General features: G+C 41.9%; 1 protein-coding gene across 2 annotated transcripts in view; it reads left to right on the forward strand.

The window, feature by feature from the left end:
- The first annotated feature begins 2,390 nt into the window (after nucleotides 1-2,390).
- The window catches only part of IGF2BP3 (insulin like growth factor 2 mRNA binding protein 3), a 116,990-nt gene continuing 97,410 nt past the window's right edge, over nucleotides 2,391-21,970 (forward strand). The window contains exons 1-3 of one of the 2 annotated variants that reach the window (XM_072854137.1): nucleotides 2,391-2,694; nucleotides 3,164-3,385; nucleotides 4,628-4,688. In XM_072854137.1, coding sequence (XP_072710238.1) covers nucleotides 3,211-3,385; nucleotides 4,628-4,688 — 236 coding nt within the window. In that variant the 5' untranslated portion in view covers nucleotides 2,391-2,694; nucleotides 3,164-3,210. Of the gene's footprint in view, nucleotides 2,695-2,799; nucleotides 3,386-4,627; nucleotides 4,689-21,970 lie in introns of those variants that run through there. The other variant, XM_072854138.1, reaches the window with a different exon arrangement.

Below are 21,970 nucleotides of genomic sequence, written 5' to 3' on the forward strand. Positions count from 1 at the left end.
ACACGTTAACTGTGAGAATGCTCTGATGTGTGCTCATGCATTTGATTTGTGACTGCCAAAATAAATTACATCTCCAATTGTAAAACTATGTTCTCAATAACGGTAAGATTTGGGAGTGCCCAACTGATCTGGACTGTGTTCTTCTGTACAGGGAAGCGGAGATTTGTCAGGCAGCGTGAGCAAGTTTTTGTTGTTGATTTGCCTTTTTTGGCATTCAAGGTTTGGATTTAGTCTTGAAACCACTAACCAACCCACACTTCTTGACAAACAAAGCTATACATTATCTAGCTTTACAGAAAATATTTCAGCTTATTAGCAAGATGTTTTCAGAGTATCAAAAAAAGGGGATTGCTAATAAGCGAGGTTTTTTTTCCAATCATCTGATTACAAAGCGGTTTATGATGTTATTGGACAACTGATGCATATTGTTATCATGAACTCTCAATCTTAATTTCTTAAAAAAAAAAAACCTTCCAGAAAAACAGATTATCAAACTAGAATATTAAATGAAATATATACACCCTGTTGAGCAGTTTTAAGAGGAAATACCAGATCACGCTATAGACCAACCATGTAGAAATGAGCACATGCAGACTGCCTTATAGATTCAGTGCAAATCAAATTTATAAAGAATGCAATTAATCTGCAAGAACAGTGACTAATTCCTTTCACAAGTTTAACTAAGAATGTGATAGTTTGGAGGGGGCTGTTTTTAACTTGGACAGACAATTTTTTATTTTAGCCAGACTACACAGGACGGGGTTACGAAATACAAATTCATTTAGGAAAAATGCCACATCCAGCATCGAAAAGTCATAAACAGGTTAATACGGTAGGAAAAAAAGTATTTCTCTCTATCCCCAAGACAATTATTTGCTAGTTTTAAACAAAATGGAAGTTGTGATTAAATTCTGATGAGTGGAACACAAAACACTCGCTTTCCTCAAGCACAAGCTGACAATTAAAAGTTCATAAAAATGACACTGAGATTAAACAATGGGTTGAAATGACCAATATTAGTTTCTCGGCAAGCCAAGCGCTCGGATGCACACAACAAAAGGGCCGTATTTCCAACTCACTGCAACGTTCACCCAGCCCCTGACAATTTCACAACGGTCTGGGGCTCCAGCCCTCATGGTAAGACATGTCTCCTTGCATCATACCACCACAAGCGACATCTTCAGCCACTTGCTCTCCCTCCGAGCCCCGTGTGCCACCGCCACGGCCGAGCTGCAGCGGCCGGAGCGCGGGTGACCAAAGCCTGCCCCCAGCACGGCTTCCGAGGAGATTTAAATCACCCCGCTTTAATTGTCTACTTGGTGGAAGTTAGGCACAAAACTATGAAGCGTTCCTGTTTACTACGGATGTCCAGACGTGCTACAGGACATGTGGAAATCCATTCACTGCTAGCTAATAAAAGTATTTAACCATTTTCCACGGATACACCTATGAAAACGTACCGCAAGAAGCCTACCACGGAATAAATGAAACCTTCGGCTAAAGTGCGTTGAATTATTAAACAAAACCTACTAGATCGCTATATTAAACACAGCGCTGGCTTTCATTTCCGTATCCTTTCTTCATCTTCAGGCAACATTTTGTTTGCACTGGAAAGGCTCCACACCCCCAAACCCCTCCCCCACAAGCCCACCATTGTATCCATACGAATGTGGAGAATTATGAATGGTTCCTTAAACCGGGCCGGGGGGTGGGGGGGGAGGAGAGGGGTCGCCAAATCCCTTTGTGTGCCGTTACCAGCCGAGGGCAACGGTGCCTTCGCGTTTCACCCCCGCGCCGTCCACCATTACCCAGCTGGAAAGGGAGCGCGGTCCCCCCGCCCCTCCCCGGGCCGGGCAGCGCCGGAGCGCGGCTCCCTCGCCCCAGGACTCTCCCCTTCTTCATCATCCCCCAACTCCTCTCCACCCCTTTGTCTTTTCTCCCCCCCCCCCCCCGCCTTTCTCCTCCTTTCCGTGAGGTTCAGCGCAAGGGGCACTGCGAGTGATGCAGAAACATTACCATATGGGGCTCCTCCGAGGCTGGAGAGACCCTCCGCCCTCGCCCCGCGCAGCCCCCCAGCACGCAGCCGCGGCGGCTCTGCGCGGGAGCGGATCCCCGCTCTCCCCACCGCCTCCCCCGCGCCCGCACCCCTCCCCCTCCTCTTCTTCTTCTTCTTCTTCCCCCTCCTCCTCCTCCTCCCCACCCTCCCCCCCGACCCACGGTGCCGGGGAGCGGGATCGCCCAGGCACGACCCCAATGAATAATCCCCACAGCCTGGCACGGCGGGGGAGGAGCGGGGCGGGGGGCGGGCATTGCGGTGCCTTTTCCCCTCCCTCCCCGGGATCACACCCCGCTCGCACGGGGGGAGGTGCGGCCGCCCAGCCGTTTTTGGGCGGCGGGGGCGCGCGGAGCGGACTCCCCCGGCGGAAGGGCAGAGGCGGCGCAGGCCGGAGCAGGGCCGGCGCCCACCCAACTCCGGTTTCCCCTTCCCCCGCCCTCCGGCCCTCTCTAAACTTGTCCTGTCCAGCCTCCCCCCAGCCCCCCTCCCCGTCCTTCACCCCAGCCCTCCTCCTCCTCCTCCTCCTCCGTGAGTGTGCGCGCCCCATCCACTCGCTAATTGAAGAGCTGGGATTCCTCACGTGAGAAGTTGATTTGTAGTTTGAACACGTGGCTCATTCAAAAAGCCGGAATATTCAAGTAATTTTTTTTCTCTCTCCCTCCCTTCTTCCCTCCCCCCTCCCCTTCTCTGTGTGTTTTTTTTTTTTTTTTTTTTTTTATTGAGAGGCGGCGCCTGCACGCACATAGTGTGACATTTTCATAGTCCGCCTGCTGCTGCCAAAGGGGCTTGGGGGCAAGACAAAAAAAGTAGTTTTTTTTCCCTCCCCTCCTCCTTTTCCTCTCCTCAGCCCGCCATCCGCGGCCCCGGCGCTGGGTGTTTCCCCCGCGCCCCCCATGCGCCCGGGTAGCACGGCAGGCACTTAGGGCTCCCGTTTCGCTACGCTTTTTTTTTTTTTTTTTTTTTTTTTTTTACCCCTTGAGAGAGAGAGGGAGGGACACAAGCTGCAGATCTGATTTTTTTTTTTTTTCCCTGTCCTCTCTCTCTCTCTCTCCTTCCTCCATCGCATTTTGTTTTATTTCTCCCTTCCTCCCCACCTCCTCTCGCAAGACGAGGGTTGCAGCCCGCGGTGCGCGCCTCCCCGAGCCGCCAGGAAGATGAACAAGCTCTACATCGGCAACCTCGGCGAGAACGTCAGCCCCCTCGACCTGGAAAGTCTCTTTAAGGACTCCAAGATCCCCTTCTCGGGCCAGTTCCTGGTGAAGACGGGGTACGCCTTCGTGGACTGCCCCGACGAGAGCTGGGCCATGAAGGCCATCGAGGCACTTTCAGGTGAGCGGACCCTTCCCCCGCAGCTCCGACGGCTCCCGCCGCTCGCGTTCCTCCGCGGCCGCGGAGCTGCTGCAGCGGCGGGCTGGGCCGCGCCGCCGGCCTTGGCGGGGGGAGGGGGGTCCCTGCCCCCCTGCCCTCCCGTCCCCAGGTGAGGTGCGAGCTGTTGTTTTCCTAGCGCGGCCGGAGCCCCCCGGCCTTCCCGCGGAGGCTTTGCGCGGGGCTTGCGCGGCGGCGGCCCCCCGGGAGGGGCCGGCCCGGCGTGGCGGGGGAGTGGGGCCGGGGAGGGGCGGGAGCCTGGGCCCACGGACCCGCGGCGCGGCGGCTCCCATGTTTTTCCACACCCCACGGCCAGCCCTGCCCGGCCGGGGGCCCTCGCTGCACTGGGGGGGGCGGCGGGTGCAGCGAGACGGGGGCGCGCTGCGCTCCGCGGGGCAGCGGCTGCACGCACCCCCGCTGGGCACAGCTGGACCCCCCCGCAGCCCCTCGCAGGGGCCGCCTCTCCCCGGAGCGGGCTGGGGCTCCCCGCGGCTTGGCGCAGGCCGCAGGGCTGGGGGCGAGCCGCCGAATTGCCTCAAACTTGGGAGGGGGGAGCCCTGCCTGCCCCCCCCCCCCCCCCCGCGCTGCTCTGCTATTTATTTCGGTTTCTCTTCGCTGCTCTCACGCACCCATCACCGCCTCCAGCAACGCGCCGGCTCCTGGCCCCGACATCCTGTTTTTGTGTGCTGAAAAATAAATTTAAAAAATAATTTTTTTTCGCGTGAAGCGGCTTTGCGGAGATCTGCTGGGAGAGGCTCTCTCGGAAGAGATGGGCTCGGGCTGTGCTCGGTGTCTCGCCTCGGCTGCCTTCCCGCCCGCTTTCGCGCAGAAAACCGCCCGAAGTTGGAGGCCCGGCGGCGGCGCGGGGGGCGGCGGAGCCCCCGCTCTCCCTCCCCGAGACGGGGCCGAGCCCGGCTCCCGCACACGGCATTTCACGGGTCGCTTTGAGCTCGGGGCTGGGGCGGAGGAAGGGGCCCCGCCGAGGGCAGCCCCGGCTCCCCCGCGGCAGCGGCTCGGCGCCGGGCTGTGTCGCCTTCCCGGGCGCCGGGTCCCCGCTCCGCCGGTGCCCGGGTTGCCGATGAATGGGCTAACGTGTTGCGCTCCCGTCCCCTGCTTTACTCCCCTGCAAACCCTCTCCGGGAGACGGGGACGCGAGGGACGCACAGCTGCGCTCAAATATTTTCCCCTTTCTGTTTATCTCTGCAGGTAAAGTGGAGCTGCATGGGAAACTCATAGAAGTTGAACATTCAGTCCCTAAAAGACAAAGGTAATTTATTTTCAATTTTCCCCCCCCTTGCCCTCAGCTAGCCGGTGAGAAGCAATTTGAAAAATGCTTAGGTTTGTGTTTCTTTTCCTTGTAGATAAATGGACCGCTCTCTTAAACCCACAGGCGTGCACTCTGTGCTGTCCTCGAGGTTGTCTAGAATCGCCCCCTCTATTTCTAATGTAGTGTCTTGGCCGGGCAGCAGTGGTAGTATTTAATTTATTTAAAAAAAAAAAAAAAAACAAACCCCCCAAAAACCCGAACAAAAAGCCTTTTTGCAGGAGAAGCAAGTTATTATGGTCTCATGGCAAATGATTGTGAAGATTTTAAAATTTAAAGTTCCATGAGAAGAGTTAAAATCTGGGTGTTAGCAGGAAATGAAATGTGGTGTTGTGAACCGTATAACGGGCAAGCACACGAGCTTTGCTCCAGCAACAAAAAGCATCTTGTAAATATACTGGTATACATATTTTTTTGATCCTGCCATGTTGGAGTCTGCAGCATTTTATAGGGACGTAGTAGAAGCCTCATCTGTATTTGAGAGGATTTTTCATCACTATTTTGAGCTGGTCTATAGAAGCAGCAGGAGAATGACTTCTTCCCAATAAGGACAGGATTTATGCATCCTTAATTTCTAAACGTATGTTTAATTTTTGCAAGGTAGTAATTTTGTTGGGCCTCGTGTAAAGAAGCAATACTTACAGTAGAGCAGGGTAGTATTTTTATACTGCCTATAGCAATTCAGCCTGCTTCTTTCACAAATATTTAGATTATAGAAAACCTGGCGTGCACTAGAGAGTAAAAGCAAAATAGATCAAACTTTCCACGTGCTTGTTCCTGTACTCCATTATTCAATCTGGGAAGTATGTCTGTCTGTATAACTTTGTTAAAAGGGGCTTCTACTATTTCAGGGTTATTTTAAAAAGTGCAGTCTTAAAATAGGTGATTTGAAAAGGTGAATTAGCTGTCTTGATGGGCATTGTATCTTGGTATTTTGCAAATTAAGTTTAATCACTATTTAGTGTTAGAGGAAAGCTTTGCTTGAGAAAGTATGGAGGATTTTTGCTCTAGTTAAGGGAGGGGGAACCCCTCTCTGGACCAATTCATAGCATGCTAATCTTTATGCTTATATTTATTTGATACTTTTCATTGGAAATTAATATGCTGTATGTGCTCTTTCTCATTTATTATGCAAGATATATGGCTTTGATTTAGAGTAGCCTATATTTCAGATCTTTTGTGTATACAAAAATACTGTTGTAGATGGAATATATTTTTAGATTTAATGAGAAAATTCCATGGGACAGAAGAATTGATCATTTCCTATTAGTCTCTGTAATAAATAGATTTATTATCATGCTTATTAATCTTAAGCTTGCACAAGTAGTATTCTATTTATGCTGTTGAAAACAAATTCATTTCAATCATATAAAGGTAAATTTTAAATCACTGGTGGCCCCCTCAAGTTTTTTTTTTATCAGTGTTCCATGTCTGTAAAAGTATTTTCCTGTTCTTTCAGCTGTCAGCTGAATTGGTGTGAAAGTCCATTCTTCATATTGTTTTCATATTTGTCTGTAAATTAGCAATTACCAGAAATATGTATCTGTCTGTAACTTGTTGAAAAGAATTCTGGACTGAACTTAAGCACTTTTCTAGGCATGCGTTGCCTACATATAGGCATAATATTGAAAAAATTGCAAATGTAATTGTATCAGCTTACCCGTACTGTTTCTCCCAAAGCCCTTATTTGTTAAAACACTGATCGTGCAGTATCATGTTGGAATGTATTAGATATGGTTCAGATTTATACTTCTGTTTAACAGAAAATTAAATTGCATTTCTCATAACTGCACTTCCTTCCCCTTTGTTTCCGCTCCCCCTCTCCCAAAATCAAATATAGAAAGCCACTTAAAATTCATTCAGTGGCCTCCATATGTAAAAGTGACTCTCTTGTTCCTTTTATAGATGTTTAATACTTTTCTTTTTTTGGGGGGGCCAAAAAGTTGGAGATTTTTTCCGTGTCTCTAAACATTGCTTGCTGGGCGTATATTTAGAGTTATTAGATAATGTGTAAAAACACAGTTTTCAAAGGTTGAGTATTTTCGTGAAACTGGTTATTAAGGTGCTTTCAAAGTAACTTATTTGAAGTCTTTGTATCTTTTTACACAAGGGAAAGGTGTCAGATGCAGCTGGGGGGTGTGTGTATGTGTTGCTCACCAGGCCCACCCAGTGCGTTTGCACACTGCAAGGCCGGGCAATGCTTTCCAGAGAGCCCTGTGCACTCCAGTGTGTGAGATACGGTTAGAGCAGTGACGCCATTAAAAAAAAAAAGTGGATGTGTCAAGTCTGTCTTTCAGCATGAGTGTACGATTAATAGTTTGGTCAAATGATTACTTCATAAGAGCAAAAGTTGTTTTGTAGTGCACTGAAATTATTCAATACATTGTATTGACCTCTGCTGCTGTGAGGCTGCCTCATGGAGAGTCCTAGCTCCCCTCCTTACAACCTCCTTAAATAGGATTTTTATTTTTTTTTTAGCAGGGTGTGTATATTATTACTTGCAAAGGTAGTTTGTGGGTATCTTTCTCCAGAGGCAGCTGAGGTGCATGGGAGGAAAGGGTAAGGGTTTGGTAATCCGTATCCTAGTCACATAAAGGAAGGTCAAGAGGTGGTGTCAGCTAGGGTTGCCATAAAGTTGAGCTGAATCCAGAAGACAGTGGAGTGTGCCTGGCTTGTTATTCAGGGTGAAATTCTTGGGCCCAGTAGTCACTGCATTCCAGCCCTTGCTGGATCTTCAGATTTGAAGTAGGCACACCCAGGTTTGCAAAATTACCTTCCTACCTGCTGTGGAAGGAAGGAGAGATCCCATGTGTGGCTTTCTCCTTCCTCTCCCCCCTGGAAGCATTTCAAAACAGACAAGGGGATATGCTGCGGTTGAAAGAAGGGGCCTGGTCAAGGTTTCCTTGGTGGAAGGGTGGAGAATTATTTTGGGGGAGGTGCAAAGTATTTAATAAGCTCGGAGTAGATTCCTGACTTACTACTGAAATGTCAAGGGAATGTCAAAGGAATGCAGCATTTCTGCATTCAGACCCCTTGGTGTGGAGGAAGGCTATTGCAATATTTAAAGGTTTAGGTCACTTTATGCAAAAGTTGGAGAAGGCATTGTAATAATTCTGACTGCTAGTCACGCTCTGCAAGGGAAGGCAGGGCACTGTTAGTCACGATCGCTACTTAGATGGGTTTTCTTCTCGCAAAGCAGCAATGCGGGAGGAGGATGGCGGCAGCCCATGGCGTATGTGCGCCCGTGCCCGTGAAACTTGTGGTGCGAGGCTTTGGGTACTACCTCGCCGCAATCCAAGAGCAGCTGGTATCTCACAAGGCGATGTACACTGCAATCTGATTATTCAAATGGCCCTGATGTCACTTGTGCGTGATGAGGGGGGAGGGCAGGCGCTAACGCTGGGCACCTGGGGATGTGCCTGGCGCAGCCTCCTGGCCCCGGCTCCCACCTCCAGGTGGGCTTCCTACCCAGACCTGGTCCACCACACCTGCTCCCGAGGCCTTCAGGTGCTTAAAATGCTCACAACACCTCAATTGTGGTAATGATGAAATGTTTTTTTCCAATTAGAAGGTTAATTTCTTTTTTCCCTGCCTTGAGGGCTCTTTGCGAAAATAAATTCACTATGTCTCTTCTGGGGGGGTCTGTTTGGGAGAGGAGCAGGAGAAGAGAGTAGCGAAGGTGCACCTTGTAGGTAACGCTGCTTCATAACAAGCTGTGCTATGGGGAGCGCAATGACCTGCCAGCTGTGCTTCACCTCTAATGCTGAAGTATCTGAAGGCTGATTTGAGGAAAACAGGCCCAAAATCCCTCATGCAAACATCTCTGTTCCAGGGGCGAGCGTTACGCTGTTGGATGGGCATCGGGTTGTGCTGCTAATTTTCAGTATAATGAGGGTTTGTATCTTGTGTGCGCAAGGCGGTGGGAAATGGCTTCGCAAGGCTAAAGTATGTATGGGGGCTACAATGGTCACAGTTATTAAAAAAAAAATAACTTAGTGGCATTGATTTTTAGTTTTGCTTCTGTAAATATCAAGCAGGGAGAAACATGCTGAATGTAAGAAGACGTGATAGAAAATGTCATTTATCAGCTGTATTCATGCTCTTTTCTGCAGAAAGAGGCAGAGGACCGCACCTGGGTCCAACTAGAATGTTTTCAAGAGTGAAGGGCCAAAACTTTGCACAGTGATTTTGGGTTTTTATTCTGTTTCCACATTTATTTTTGCAGATGTGAACAGGAAATTAATTTTTTTATTAATCTTCAAAAGCTTACAGTTAGAGTGGAAAAAAGCTGGATAATTGTGGTGATTCCTACATAGACAATAAGTTGTTAAGGCAAGAACAGATAATTCTTCAGTAACCATGTTAACTGTTATGTTGTTGGAAGTTTAATTTTTATAACTCCTCATACTGTTTCATAATTAAAAAAAAAAAATCCTTTCTTGTTGCAGTTTTTAAAAATAAGCTGGGGTATAAGAAATGCAGGTCTAAGTGCATGTCCTGAAAGGCTGGTCCCGCTCTCTTTTTCCTACTTTCCCTTTATAGAAGGTACCCCTAGAACATGTAGTGGACCTTAAATTGTGCGCAGATATGGTAAATTTTGAAGGGGTGGAATAAAAAATAACATTTTGGAAGTGTAATTCAAGGGTAGTAAAATATAATCAGGAAATGTTTAAAATTTTTTCTCCCTTTTTTTTCCCCCTCAAGCATGGGGTAATAACATTTTCCACATTTTTGAGACCTTGAAGGTGGTATTTTTGTAAAATGGGGCTGTGTTCATTTCAGTTGCTCTTTTAAGTGCGGAGCATAGGACTCTACAGTGCTGGAGTCCTTTTATGGCTTCTGGCTAGCTACTGGGTGGACTTCAAATGCTTAGTTTTGACCTGAAAAATTCTTAAATGGCCTGGGATTTTACCTACCTAACAGAAAATGTGAAGCTTCCCATAATGGCCATGAGAGAGGGAACCAGGCAGAATTAAAATACACCTAATACTTAACCACGGACAGGGCTTAGCCCTTCAGGGAACCTCACAAAAAAGATTTTCACTCCTTAAACCTGTTCCTCTCCTTAATGTCGTCTTAGCTTTCGGGATTTTATCCTCCTGGGATTTTGGTAACAGATACATAGTGCCGTGGAGCACAGTTAAAGACTCTTTTCTGGTGATTTCATCCTTACACAAGGCCATTGAGATGGGCACAGGGCAATATTGAGGTGGGATTTTTTTTCTTGTAATTTAAGAGTCAAATTTATTATTGGAATTTGATTATTTGGAATCACTACAGTGATGGAGAATGGGTGCAAAAATTAAATGCTGTAAAATCTAAGTAAGGAGGATAACTTTTCATGTTTTATAGAGGGAGAGGGATAGGTGGAAAAGTTTGAACAGAGTTGATGCACTTAGTAATATTGAGGTGCTTTTTGTAGTTCCGGAGCTCTTCAATACGATTCTCTTTTAACGTGTGTTCTCTCATTTTGTTTTCATATACAAAATGTTTATCTGTATGTCAGTCTATTCTTTATGTTGAATGATGTGGAGTATAGAATTATATGTTGAGTTATATGTTAGTTACTGTTGAAAGCTAAGATAAAACCATAACTTTTCCTTATTTCATCTAGAAAGGTGATATTGTTACCAGAAATACTGGTGCATTTTTTTATAGTTTTAGTCTGAGGTTTGCATCCTTATATTTTTTCTTTTTTCCTTTTTTTTTTTCTGTGCATGTCAAGTACATGCACTTGTATGCCTTTCCATCCTGCATCTTTGCTGTATGCGTCTTATGTTTGCTGTCCAAATAAAGAAAATATTGTTGAATGTGCCCTCCAAAATCTCCCCAGGTGTCCGGGTTTGGGGTGTGCTGCGGATATCAGTAAGCCCAGTGCTTGCTGGTGCTACCCAGACTCTCTGGGCATGTTTATCCATGTGGGTACTTCCATGGCAGTTGTTCCTTCTTATCACCTGGAATAAGTAATTTGGCTTTGAAAAGTTTCTGTATGGGAGCAAGAGTTCCTGTGTGTTTTGTGCATGTTTCAGGTAATTAACAAAAAATTGTATTATCTTCTGGTTTTGCTTCTTTCCAGATCTGCAATATTGGTTTGTGAGTGTGTGTTAGATGCATACGTTTAACCAAGAAGAAAATCTTGATGTTTGTAGTTGGATACTTGGCAAATAAAGTGTGTTACCAGGGTCAATATTAGGGTAAAAGTTAAAATTAAACATTTAACATTAAAAAAATGTTTAAAAAGTACATGTGACAGCAATAGAAGAGTCAGGCCAAAAAAGGTGGTGTTTTCCAGTTTTTTTTCTGCAAGTGCGTTGAAATTTTCAAATGGAAAATTATATTAAATTATAATATTAATTGTTATTTTGCTGAAGTGTATTACCATGGCAGCTGGCACAAGAGAAACCTGTAGTATAAAAGCTGTCTCCCGTGCAATATAACCTTAGCAGCAATGTGCCTCCCCTATTGCCTGCCTCTTCATGGTGTGGTGGAATTGGCATCAGCTAAAACTGTCCTTTTGCAAATCTGCATGGAAGACTGCCTCTAAAGGGTAAAAAGAGGCATTCTGTATTTTTAATTAAGTTAAAATTTGGATAAGAGCACAGATAACAATGAGTCAAAGAGGGATCTGACTTTTCTTGGGTATAGGACTAAGTATTGAAACGAAACTGTCTTGAAATGAAAGGTCTTCAGCTGGGAAGGACCTTACTCCATTTAAATTTTTTTGGTATCTTGATCATTTTGAGACTGTGGTCTGATTGGCGAGAAATAATGCAGAGAAGTGTTTCAAAGAGAATGTGTATGTACATTTGTCTGTGTATGTATGTGTGTATATATATATAGACACGTGCATTTTAAAAGATTATATTACCATACAATAATTTGCAGTTTAAGAAGAGACCAGCTAAAAATATCTGGAGAATTTATAAAAATAATAAGTGGGTTTTTTTTGCTGGTACTAGTACACTTGAACACAACTGGAGCTGAATGTTCACTTTTGAAAGATTAACTTTCATGCTCAGCTGAACTTTAGGAACGCTATTTTAAAATATGTAGTCTACACCATGTGTCTAATACATTTTTCCCCTTTGTGAAAATAGCAGTGCTTTATTGTTTTGATAAATTGATTTTATTTTAAAATGTTAACTGTACAGGTCCTGTAGGTTTTCCCTCAAAAATGGAGCTTGCTTCACCTTAATGGAGCCTTAAATATTGAAGTGCAGAAATCAAAATTCCAGTTAGAGGGAATTCTAGTCTGTGTGAACAAAAATTTCTGTTGGGGGAGGGAATCTTAAGTTGTTATTTGGGTTCCCAATCACTTATTTTCCTGAAATTTGTTGTTAAATAGCGGTTAGGGATGAAGTAAAATGCTTGTTGTGTTTGGATTTGGGATTATCTATTAAATATGTAGCATGGATGGATCAAGGCGGGACTCTGATTTTCTAGGAATAAGCAGGGCAGAAGGGCTAGCTATGAGAAACAGGGAACCCTCGAGTGAGTTGTACTATGCAGTTGCTCCACACAGCTTTCATCCTGGGGCCTGACCCTGCACGCTCTCTGCCCCTTCTCCCCTGCCCTCGGAGGAAGTCCTCAGCCTGCTGCGGGGAGGCTCTTGGGAAACTGAGTTTGCAAAACTGTCCCAGCTTTGACAGGGAAAATGCATGTACCGTCTAGCAAAGGCAAAAGATACAAGTGTGTGGTGTGGGGGTTTTTTTGTTTGTTTTAAAACAGTAGTTTTAAAAACAGTAAAAACAGTAGTTTTAAAACAGTTACAGAACAGATCATCCAGAAATTTATTTTTGGTGATAGAGTGGATTATTTGGTTTATACTTGTAGGGGAGATTCTCTACGTGATGGCGGCTTCCTGGTTATTGTGGAAGAATAGTTCAATTTTTCCTCCTACATCTAGAATAAAAATTTCAAAACAATTTCTCTTTAGGACAGTACTTGAAAAACATAATCTGTAGCATGTTTGAGGAATTTAGGTAGTAGTTTAATCCAAGATCATAGACTACACTTACAATGTAAACCATGTCTTGTCTTTTTCCTGATGTGAGTTAAAATTCTAGTAAAAATGCTTTAAATGATTTTCCAGTGAAAGTTTTGTGGCAACCTTAAGCAGGTAACGGTTAGGGGAAAAAATAATTAAAATTTATTTGTCTGTGTCTTGGAATATTATTACTAATTTTAAAATAATTTTTCAGATGAGTTTGCTAATTGTGTAGTAGCGTACACAGGTTCCCCCCACCATCGAGGTGTTGGTCTGTTACAGATGTGTACTGCTGCGCTGTAAAGAGCTCACAGGTCTTTCCTACCGACAGAACTGGATCTCTGAATGAACCACATCTTTCTCTGTGGAAAACCAGCACTCTGGTGTGCAGAGGGAGCTATTCGCCAGGGTCAAGTGAGAGGGATTCAATACTAAGTGTCTCTTAGTGGTATTGATCACAGTAGGTGCTGGTGCTGATCAACAACAAGAGTTCTTATACAGTGAGCTTTGCGTTAATAGAAGTTCAGTTATTTAAGGTGGTGAATATTTAGTTAATATTCAGTTAACTGAATGTTCAGTTATTCTAGATGGTGGTGGGCAGCAGCATAACTTGGTGACAGAGAGCTAAAAACTGCTGTTGCTAACCAGGAGGTATTCCTCTTGACGGTAATAGAAGTGCTGGAATATCTCAATACTTTTTTGTTACCTGATTGTATGAACTTTGCACCTGCTAGGAAATTTTTAATATAGGATACTCTTAGGAAATGTGCAACTTCTAGGGATGCTCGGTGTTTAAAGCTGTATGCAAATTCAGATTCTCTTTCAATTTCAAATACATACGAAGAGATGGTGAGCATGTAGTTTAACATGTGGTCTGTAGATTTACTAACACTTAATGAAGGAACTGGAGGATCCTAGGGTATGGATACAGCACAGGTATTTAAGTTTATTCTAAAAACCTGTACAAAATAAATCGGAAATGCTCTTAAAGTCAAAGCAAAGACTTTTTTTTAAAATAATGTGTACTTGTCATTAAATTTCTTTGCAGAGTTTAATGCTGATGCCCAGTAGTAGTGGTGTAAAATTGTTCTCGTACTGCTAATACTGGTTCATTCAAAGATGCATCAGAATGCTTACTCTATTAAACTATTGTTCTTAAAAACACTCCCCCTCCCCCCAAAAAAACCCCTCAAACACCCCACATTAAGTTATGATAGTCAAAAAGTCGGTGACCCTTCATTTATTTATGAAATACTAAGTCTAGTTCTCAGTGATGATCTGAGTCCTAATAGCAAGTGGTGAGGTCCTGTTCTAATTTGGTAGCTTGTTTTGGGTTGCTGGATATTCTGTTTGCATTAACAATGTGCTTGCTTAGAGTGAGTTATATATCTCTATTTAGAAGCTTTCATTTTTTCTGTTATGCAGTTGAGAGGGCATTCTTATAAATAATGTGATTTCTCCTCCCTCTTCTACCCTTGCTGCTCTCTTAAAAAAAGAGGTGACTGACATGTAAATATACCCCAAATTCTGCATTTAACATAGAACTGTAAACTTTAACCTAAAGTTGTGGAGTACGCACCCTTTGTACAACCGGGCTTGATGACAATTGTTCAATTAAACTCAAATCACAGGCAAAATCATCCTTTCAGGTATGTAGCATGTGCTTAACCCATATAGAGTTGATGTTACGCATCACTCCTTGAAAGTAATTTTGGGAACAGATTTAGAAGATTTATCATTATAATTTGTAGAGCTCTTCAAGCTTTTTGACTGAGTTAAAGATTGCGTTACCTTTGTGTGTGGCTAGCTTCAGTAAAATCACAAAATTGCGTTCACTTGCTGCCGTTGGCTTTTGCCCGCCTCTGTGGCAAATAATAACCTTATGTACCTTGCTCCTCTTCCTGGCCCTTTTGCTCACATCATCTGGTCCACACAGTTCACTTACTATGACTGTTACTGGTTTTGCATACGTTGGATTAAGTTCAGCATCTTAACATGAAAATGCTACTTCTGAATGCATGAACGGCAGTACAGATCCAGCATCGCACGTGTGGTTACGTCAGTCTCCTGCTGTATAGCAGTGCTGTGTTTTGTACTGCAGCTCTTCAAAATGGCTTTTCAAATGAAAGTTCAAGCTATCTTAACTTTTTAGCTATAGAGTGTTGGTGGAAATCACATGTGGTTCTGTATTCCAGAAAGCTGCTCTTTGACGTAGTTCTGACTTGTGTCACTGGGTGTATCATTTTGGGTGGTACCCTTTAAAAAAAAAAAGGGGAAAAAAAGGCAATACATAGAAAAGTCTGTCCAAAACTTACTCATGTTTCACCACGATGAAGCCCTGCAAGTTCTGGAGGAAGAAATGGTGTTTAAGCAGTGATAGTTTTCTGGAGATGACTGTGGTGTATGTGTCCTACCTGATGAGACTTGGGTTAGATGAGGAGAGCTTTGCCTGGGTCGGGGAGGGGGGGAGCAGAGCAGGTGCCCTGACCTGTTTCTTTTCCCGCTAACATCCAGCTCTGTGAACTTTCCTTGCACTCTGTGGATAACGTGCATGTGGTTACAAACTATTAAAGCATGTCTTTGAGGTTTGGGGGAGGAGAGGGAGGGAGCGATTGCTTTGTTTTGAGGCTTTTGGTCGCTCCAGTTCTAGTTGTTACTGGTAGTTGTCTCTTATTGTGTAGTCCAGTACTAGGCAGGAAGCTGGTGCTAGCATAGTTTGAAATGAGCTGAATTTTTGGGGTGTGATGGTGGGGGAGATGAATGAAGAAGACGTATGAACAGTAGTGTTAGCAGAAAATGATCAGTAACTCCTAAAGAAGGATGATTTCTTGCTGTGGTTGAATATTTATCTTATAACATCATAGTCTTCCTTAAGCTGATTTTTTTTTTTAGTTTGGTATTTTTAGCTTTCTCCTGTTCTTTATTTCTTTAAAATGTTATTTTTAAATCCTCAGTTGTTGGGTATATCTATATGCAGATGGAACAGTTGAATTTCAAACCTTTGAAAAGTGTATTTAAACTATGCTCTTGGATAAAAGCAACCATCTACTAGTGGGGGCAGGTATCACCTAATTTGGGTATCTCTGTTAACAAATCAGTACTGTATGATTGTGAAAAGAAGATAGTAATTACTGTCTTGGTGTGATAAGTTTGCACATCTGTATACAAACTAAATTTGAAGTAATTAACTGCTAAATAATTTATTAAACTTGGTCAAAATTATCATTGTCATTAATATGAACTTTTTTCCTAATCTTAACTTCAATATCTAGCAGAATGCTATGCATTTGAAAATGACAAGTTACTAAATGCAAATAACCTTGATGTTAATGATAATTAACTTGTAAATTATACTTATGAATTAACTGGTTAGCTGTAGCATGATATAGGCCTTTTCTCTGCTTTGAAACTAACTGATCCAAATTTACAATTTTGCTCAGTTTAATACAAAGTGAACTAAAATAGTGTAAATATTAAATGCTACCCTATGTAAAGAGTGGGTTTTCAGTGCAGAAATGTAAACTCCATTTTTTGTTCTCTGATCGTAACAGTGTATTTAAATCTACAGTGACAGCGAAAAAGTCAATGCTTGCTGTGATCTTAATCCTCAAAACGTGCACTATATTCCATGTTTTCTGTGAAAAAGGAAATGAAAAATAATGGAATTACTTAAAAGGTGATAGTGGCTATCCTCTAATTGCTTTATACGCCACTTCTTAAAGTCACGACAGTTTGTTTTATAGTATTATGAAACCAGGGAAATTATTAAATATTAACTGTAAAGGTTGCTAAAGAAAATACACTTACACCTCTTGTGTACAAATGATTTTTCAACATAACATTCCTTTGAAATAAATTGTAAAATTAAAGTGTTGCAAAATTTAAACTTTTTGAGCAATTTAATTTTAGTTGTTGACTTTTCCAGTTGAACAGAATGAAATGATACATTAAGGCTTTCATCAAGGCCTGGTACGAAAGCTCAGGGATTGCTTTCATATATTATGCTTTGTAAGCTTGTGTGCACTAATCAAAGCTGCTATGACAAAAGCACAGAAGATTGTTTTGGTAATCTTAAAAATGAAGTTTAATGAAAGATATAATTAACAATATTTCTATTAAGTAAATATAAAAAACTGTGAAAGACTCTTTACACACAAGCTGTGATGCTTTAACTATGCCACTACAAAATATTTACTGTGAATGGGGATTTGCTAGTGTAGATGTACTTACCCTGACCAAAATTATTGCTCTATAAAAAGAGGAGAAAATAAGCTTTGTAGACAATAGAAAACTTTGCATGGTTGTTATTACTTTATAAATTTAACTTCTTAAAATGTGTTAATCAAAAAGTTACATTTTTTCCAGTAAACCTGTCTTTAGATCAAAACTTAATGTAGAAAATATTGTGTATGTGTGCAAGGTGTGTATATTATTTAGCTCTGCATCCCAACTGAAAGACAGTGCTTTCTACACTTTGAGGGTATAAAATTTTTTGAGGGGAGAGTACACAGTTGTTCTAAATAACATGTAACTTTTTACTCTAAGTACAGCTATGAAATAATTTTATTTGTTGCTGTTCTGTCCACACAATTTTTGTGTAATTGAATAGCATTTCATTTTTTTGGGAGATCTCTTCAGAGAAGATTACTTAAAAGAAATTACAATAATGTCTGAAAACCATAAGCTTAATTTGTTTCTCTTTGCAAGTACTTTAAGTATAGAAAAAGCAATGGCACTTCTTAAAAAAATTCTGCATCTGGTGACATTCAGCATAAAAATGAAATTCAGCATACATGCTAAACAGCAGGGTGATCACTTTCTATGACTTTTGGGTTTTGACAGGGCAAGAGAAAGGAAGGAAAAATATTTTGTGGTGATAGTGCAAAACCCACACATTCTAGCACTCCTCTGGTAGAGGTGTTATATCTCATCTGCTTTAGGTCACTTAATCAGTTTAAGGCCATGTGGAATTACCATTAGTAAGGGCCAGCACTTGAATGTTATTTCTTCTTGTTGGTATTCAATTAGTTCAACAAAGTGTACTAGTAAAATAATTACTAAAGCATCAAAGTGAGAATTGGTGCCTGTGTGGTGTCTTAGTTACTGTGTGCATCAGTTTATACTTTAAAAGTTGGGGTTTTTTTAAACTTTTAACTTCTGTGAATAAGGTTTACCGTACTGAATCGTTTGAGATGGAAGAACTTATTTTAAAGCAAAAATAATAGGAAGCGTATGGTAAATTTGACGTTTCTTCTGCTGTAAAACTGGTGAAGTATTAGTTCTACTTAATCTATTCCTGTTAGTGTGGTCTAGAAGATTTAAAAGAACCTATTTGTCTTGCCAGTGCTTCTTAAACTTTTCTTGGTTTGTCTTGAGATTGAAGGGTGGAAATTAGTAATGAGGAAATAGTGGTGGTTGTTTTTTTTTTTTAAATTAAAAAACCTTTAGCCATGTGAGCAGGTTAACTGCAGGTCTTTGTTAGGCTTTGCTGGAGCATCAGATGATGAGCATAGTGTATCTCTTAAATGTTCAATTATCATGTCAGTATGAAGCTATCCTCTTGCAAAGTTGAGTAATATATGTATTTATGAAAAAAGTAATAAAAATGGAAGTTTCAACCACAATGGATACAGAGTGAAAGCCATGCATGCATGTGCATGTACACACACACACGCACTACATTCTTTAAAAGTGGTTTTAAACACTGGAAAGAGCCTGAAACGTGTGGCTGTACATTTGAAAGTGTTGATTTACTCTGTGCTCTTGTTAGCTCTGCTTTTAGTTTATTTTGTTCTTTCAAGGACCAGGACTTCATTCATATTTTTAGATATTATATAGACAGTTGCCTAAATGAAGTAGTTTGCCCTTGTTAATATCCTTTTATATCATGGAAGAGACTTGAAAATGCTAGTGAGCCTGTCTGTTAGCTGAAGCTAACATATACACTTAAAATCAGACTAAGCAAGATTTTTCATTTATTCTAGTTATAGCATTGTAAGCTTTTTGAAGTTAGATGGTGCTTTCAGCAGCATGAGTGTTTCAGCGTGTTTCCATTTCCCAGACCCCCCAGGAATCTTCATTTACTGAGATCATTTTAGGAATTGGATATTAATTTGTGCCATTTTTTTGTCAAGTAGCTTGAGAGGCAGCAAACAGGCTTTTCTTTAAAAAGTCTGTGTGTGGGGTGAAACAGCGGAGAAATCTGTGCTGGGATGGGTCCCTGAACCACCCTAACACCTTGCTCAGTTTAAGCTCTGAAGTAGCTTGCTCTCAACCTGAAAGGTTTAAATCGGATATTTAATAGCAAAAAAGTAGCAGAGGCTCTCTGCTCTCTGAGCCTATGTAACAGAGTTCTGGCAATTACATGCTCGGAGTGTATAGGCGGAGCAACTCTTGCTATTTTACTTCAAGCCTTATTTTGCTTCCCCTCCACCCCCCAAATGAGAACTGAATTTGAATGGTTAATCTGGAGCATACAGTGAATTTAAACTAGGTATGAACAACTGTAGTTTCATTTGAGTCTGACCTGAAAGAGACCAAAATGGGTTAGACTCCCTGTCTATAGCTGTGGTGTAAGGAATCAGGAAAGCATTTCCGATGTTCCCTGCAAACACAGGCTCATGGCTGAGCAAGTTGGTCTCAGCAGCATGGTGGCTACTGAGTTTGTCTATGAATGCTGCCAATTTTATTTAGATATTTCAATCTGAGAAGGGTGAATCACTGAGCTATTGTTAAGACAAGATCTAATCTGGTGCCACACCTCCTGTACCAAAAAAAGTTGCCAAAACTTTTACATCGTACGTGATTATCTGTGTCACTTTTCCATAGGGTTTCTAACTGATGGTGCAAACCTCTGTGGAGTAAGTGATGGTAGTAGGGAAGACATGCAAAATAAAGGCACTGTGAGGGTACATCCAGCAGCTGCTTAATGGAACAAAGTTATCTTGTTGGCTTTTTTAATTATTCAAGTCTTGGTACCCTTTTTTTGCTTCAGAAATGACACTGAAGTATCCTACACCATTTCTTTCTCCTCCTTGGGCTCTTTAAAGGGAACCGAATTCACTGAAAATTAAAAATAAAATAATAATAAAAAAATTCCTTCTTTTCCTTTCCCAATCTAGAGCTCCCAGCCCCTAACTTGGCCGTGTATTGCAGGGACATCATATGCAAGTTTCAGTCTAGAGATGCTTCTTACAGCTGATGTAAAACTTTGCAGTTAGTCTGTAATGGAAATATTGATTGCTTCAACTAGCAGCCCTTGTGGGCACTAGGAAAACAGGTGAGGGGAGAGAAGAAGCCTTTAGCTATTTTGGTGGCTGAAGGAAAGGAGGGGTGGGGAGGAGAGAGAAAGATAAAAGATGAGCATTGTGTCCCATCATTAGGGGATTACTAGTTCATACAGGTTAGGATATTAAATAGACAAATTTTTTGGCGTGTTTAGAAGCACTTTTGTGTTTAAAGATGTTATTTTCAGTCCTTCATATACCTCCTGAGTATTTTCACTGTTATCCACATCCCAGTTAATTGCAAGTTAGTGGTGGGGTGGGAGAAAAAATGGCAAGTGACCATAGCTCTGAAATGTTTGGTCAACAAAATCAGCTCAGTAGTACAATTATTTGAGGAATACAGACCCCTGCTCTGAGGCGGAGGGAAAGAGAAACTGTGGCTTTAAAAAAACCAAACACCCAAAAAAACCCACCCACAAAAAGCCTAAACCCCAACCCCCCCAAACAAACAGGAGGGAAAAAAAAACCCAAACAAGAAAACCCCTTTCAGTTTCTCCAAAGGGTTGGGGGGTGGGGAGCTGGAGTGGAAAGAAAAGGCCTGAAATGTCAGAAGCCACAAGGGTAGATGAAAGCCCATTTTCCTAAAGGATACCGGAACTTCCCATTAAATTTAAAGCAGTGCTTAATTCTTTAATTAAACAAAATCTTAACAGCCTTCTCTCATTAACAACACCTGAAAAATGAAAGTTTTTTTTAAATGAGAAATTCAGCATTAATATGGTAATGGCAGAATCTTTAGAATTTTCTTTTTAAAATGTCTTTATGGACCACTCATGGGAATTTACAAATAATGAATATAAGCTTTTAGTCTAATTAGTGATGTGAAGAATTGTCGAACTGAAATCCTGAAGCAAATGGTAATAGGTGAAATCCTACTATCTGGCTAATCTACATAAACATAAGTACTGCAGTCAGGCTTACATGGTTTGATTTACCTATTTTGTATGATGTAACTTGGATGTGCCAATATAAATCTTGTGGTTGTGCTTCTTGAGCTATCATGTCCTGTCCACAAATATCCAGTCTCTTTCAGAGTATTTGAGTTTATCCTGCAATGACAGCACAGCCCTGTGCCTGGTCGTTTGGCTGGTGGCTTTAGAGAGTGGAGCTGCATGGTGTACTGGCCGCATGGACAGCTTTCTGATCGCTCGTCCTGGTGGAAAGTAGTAAGCAAATCCGATGTTTTGCAAGCACTGGTAGGAAATTTGATCATCAGCACAGAGGGATCTGTGAGGTAATTCAAGAGCCAGATTTTCATCTTGAATGCTGAGATAATACACCTCTCTGAAATGTCTGCTTTGGTGGGTTGTATGTGCAAGATGAAAGGGAAAAAGTGTAGTTAGGAGCCAACCATTATGTCTTGTATGAGCTTTGAGAAAAAAAATTTCTTTGTCTAAATTTTATGAAAAATCCTTATTCTGAGTGGTAGTACAGAGTGCTTTTAAATCCAGGTCTGGGATTAAATAATGAGGCAACACAAAGAGAAGTATTGCTGCAGTTTGCCTGTGGCTTAGCCAAGCTTTGTCTGCTTGAATTGTTGAATTGGGTCTGAAATTGGAGCAATAACATTTCCTCTTCAAGTGTTCTGCTGTCCAGATCAGTGTGTAAAAATAAAAAGTGGTGATGTTTGTTAAAAAGTCAGTATTTGAAACCATTCCCCTTTCTTCTGTAGGTCAGGCATCAACATGAACTTTATGGTTCACAAGCTAATGGCTTGATTTGATAAAATACAGTAACTGTGTCATCAGTGTGCCTTGTAATATACACTAGAAATTAATTACCTTTTAACAGAAGTGGTTTAAAAACCTCTGTTTGCCACTTTACTGAACCTGAGTGGGTCTTCAACAGAAATTCAGTATACCTTCTTTTTAGGTAGGGATTGTGACCCTTTGCTTTTGTATTTTTCATAACTACTTGTTAGGAATAAGAAAATTGAGATATATAAATTGTGT

Source organism: Ciconia boyciana, chromosome 2 (assembly GCF_034638445.1).
Source record: "Ciconia boyciana chromosome 2, ASM3463844v1, whole genome shotgun sequence".
In the NCBI taxonomy this organism is placed as follows: domain Eukaryota; kingdom Metazoa; phylum Chordata; class Aves; order Ciconiiformes; family Ciconiidae; genus Ciconia; species Ciconia boyciana.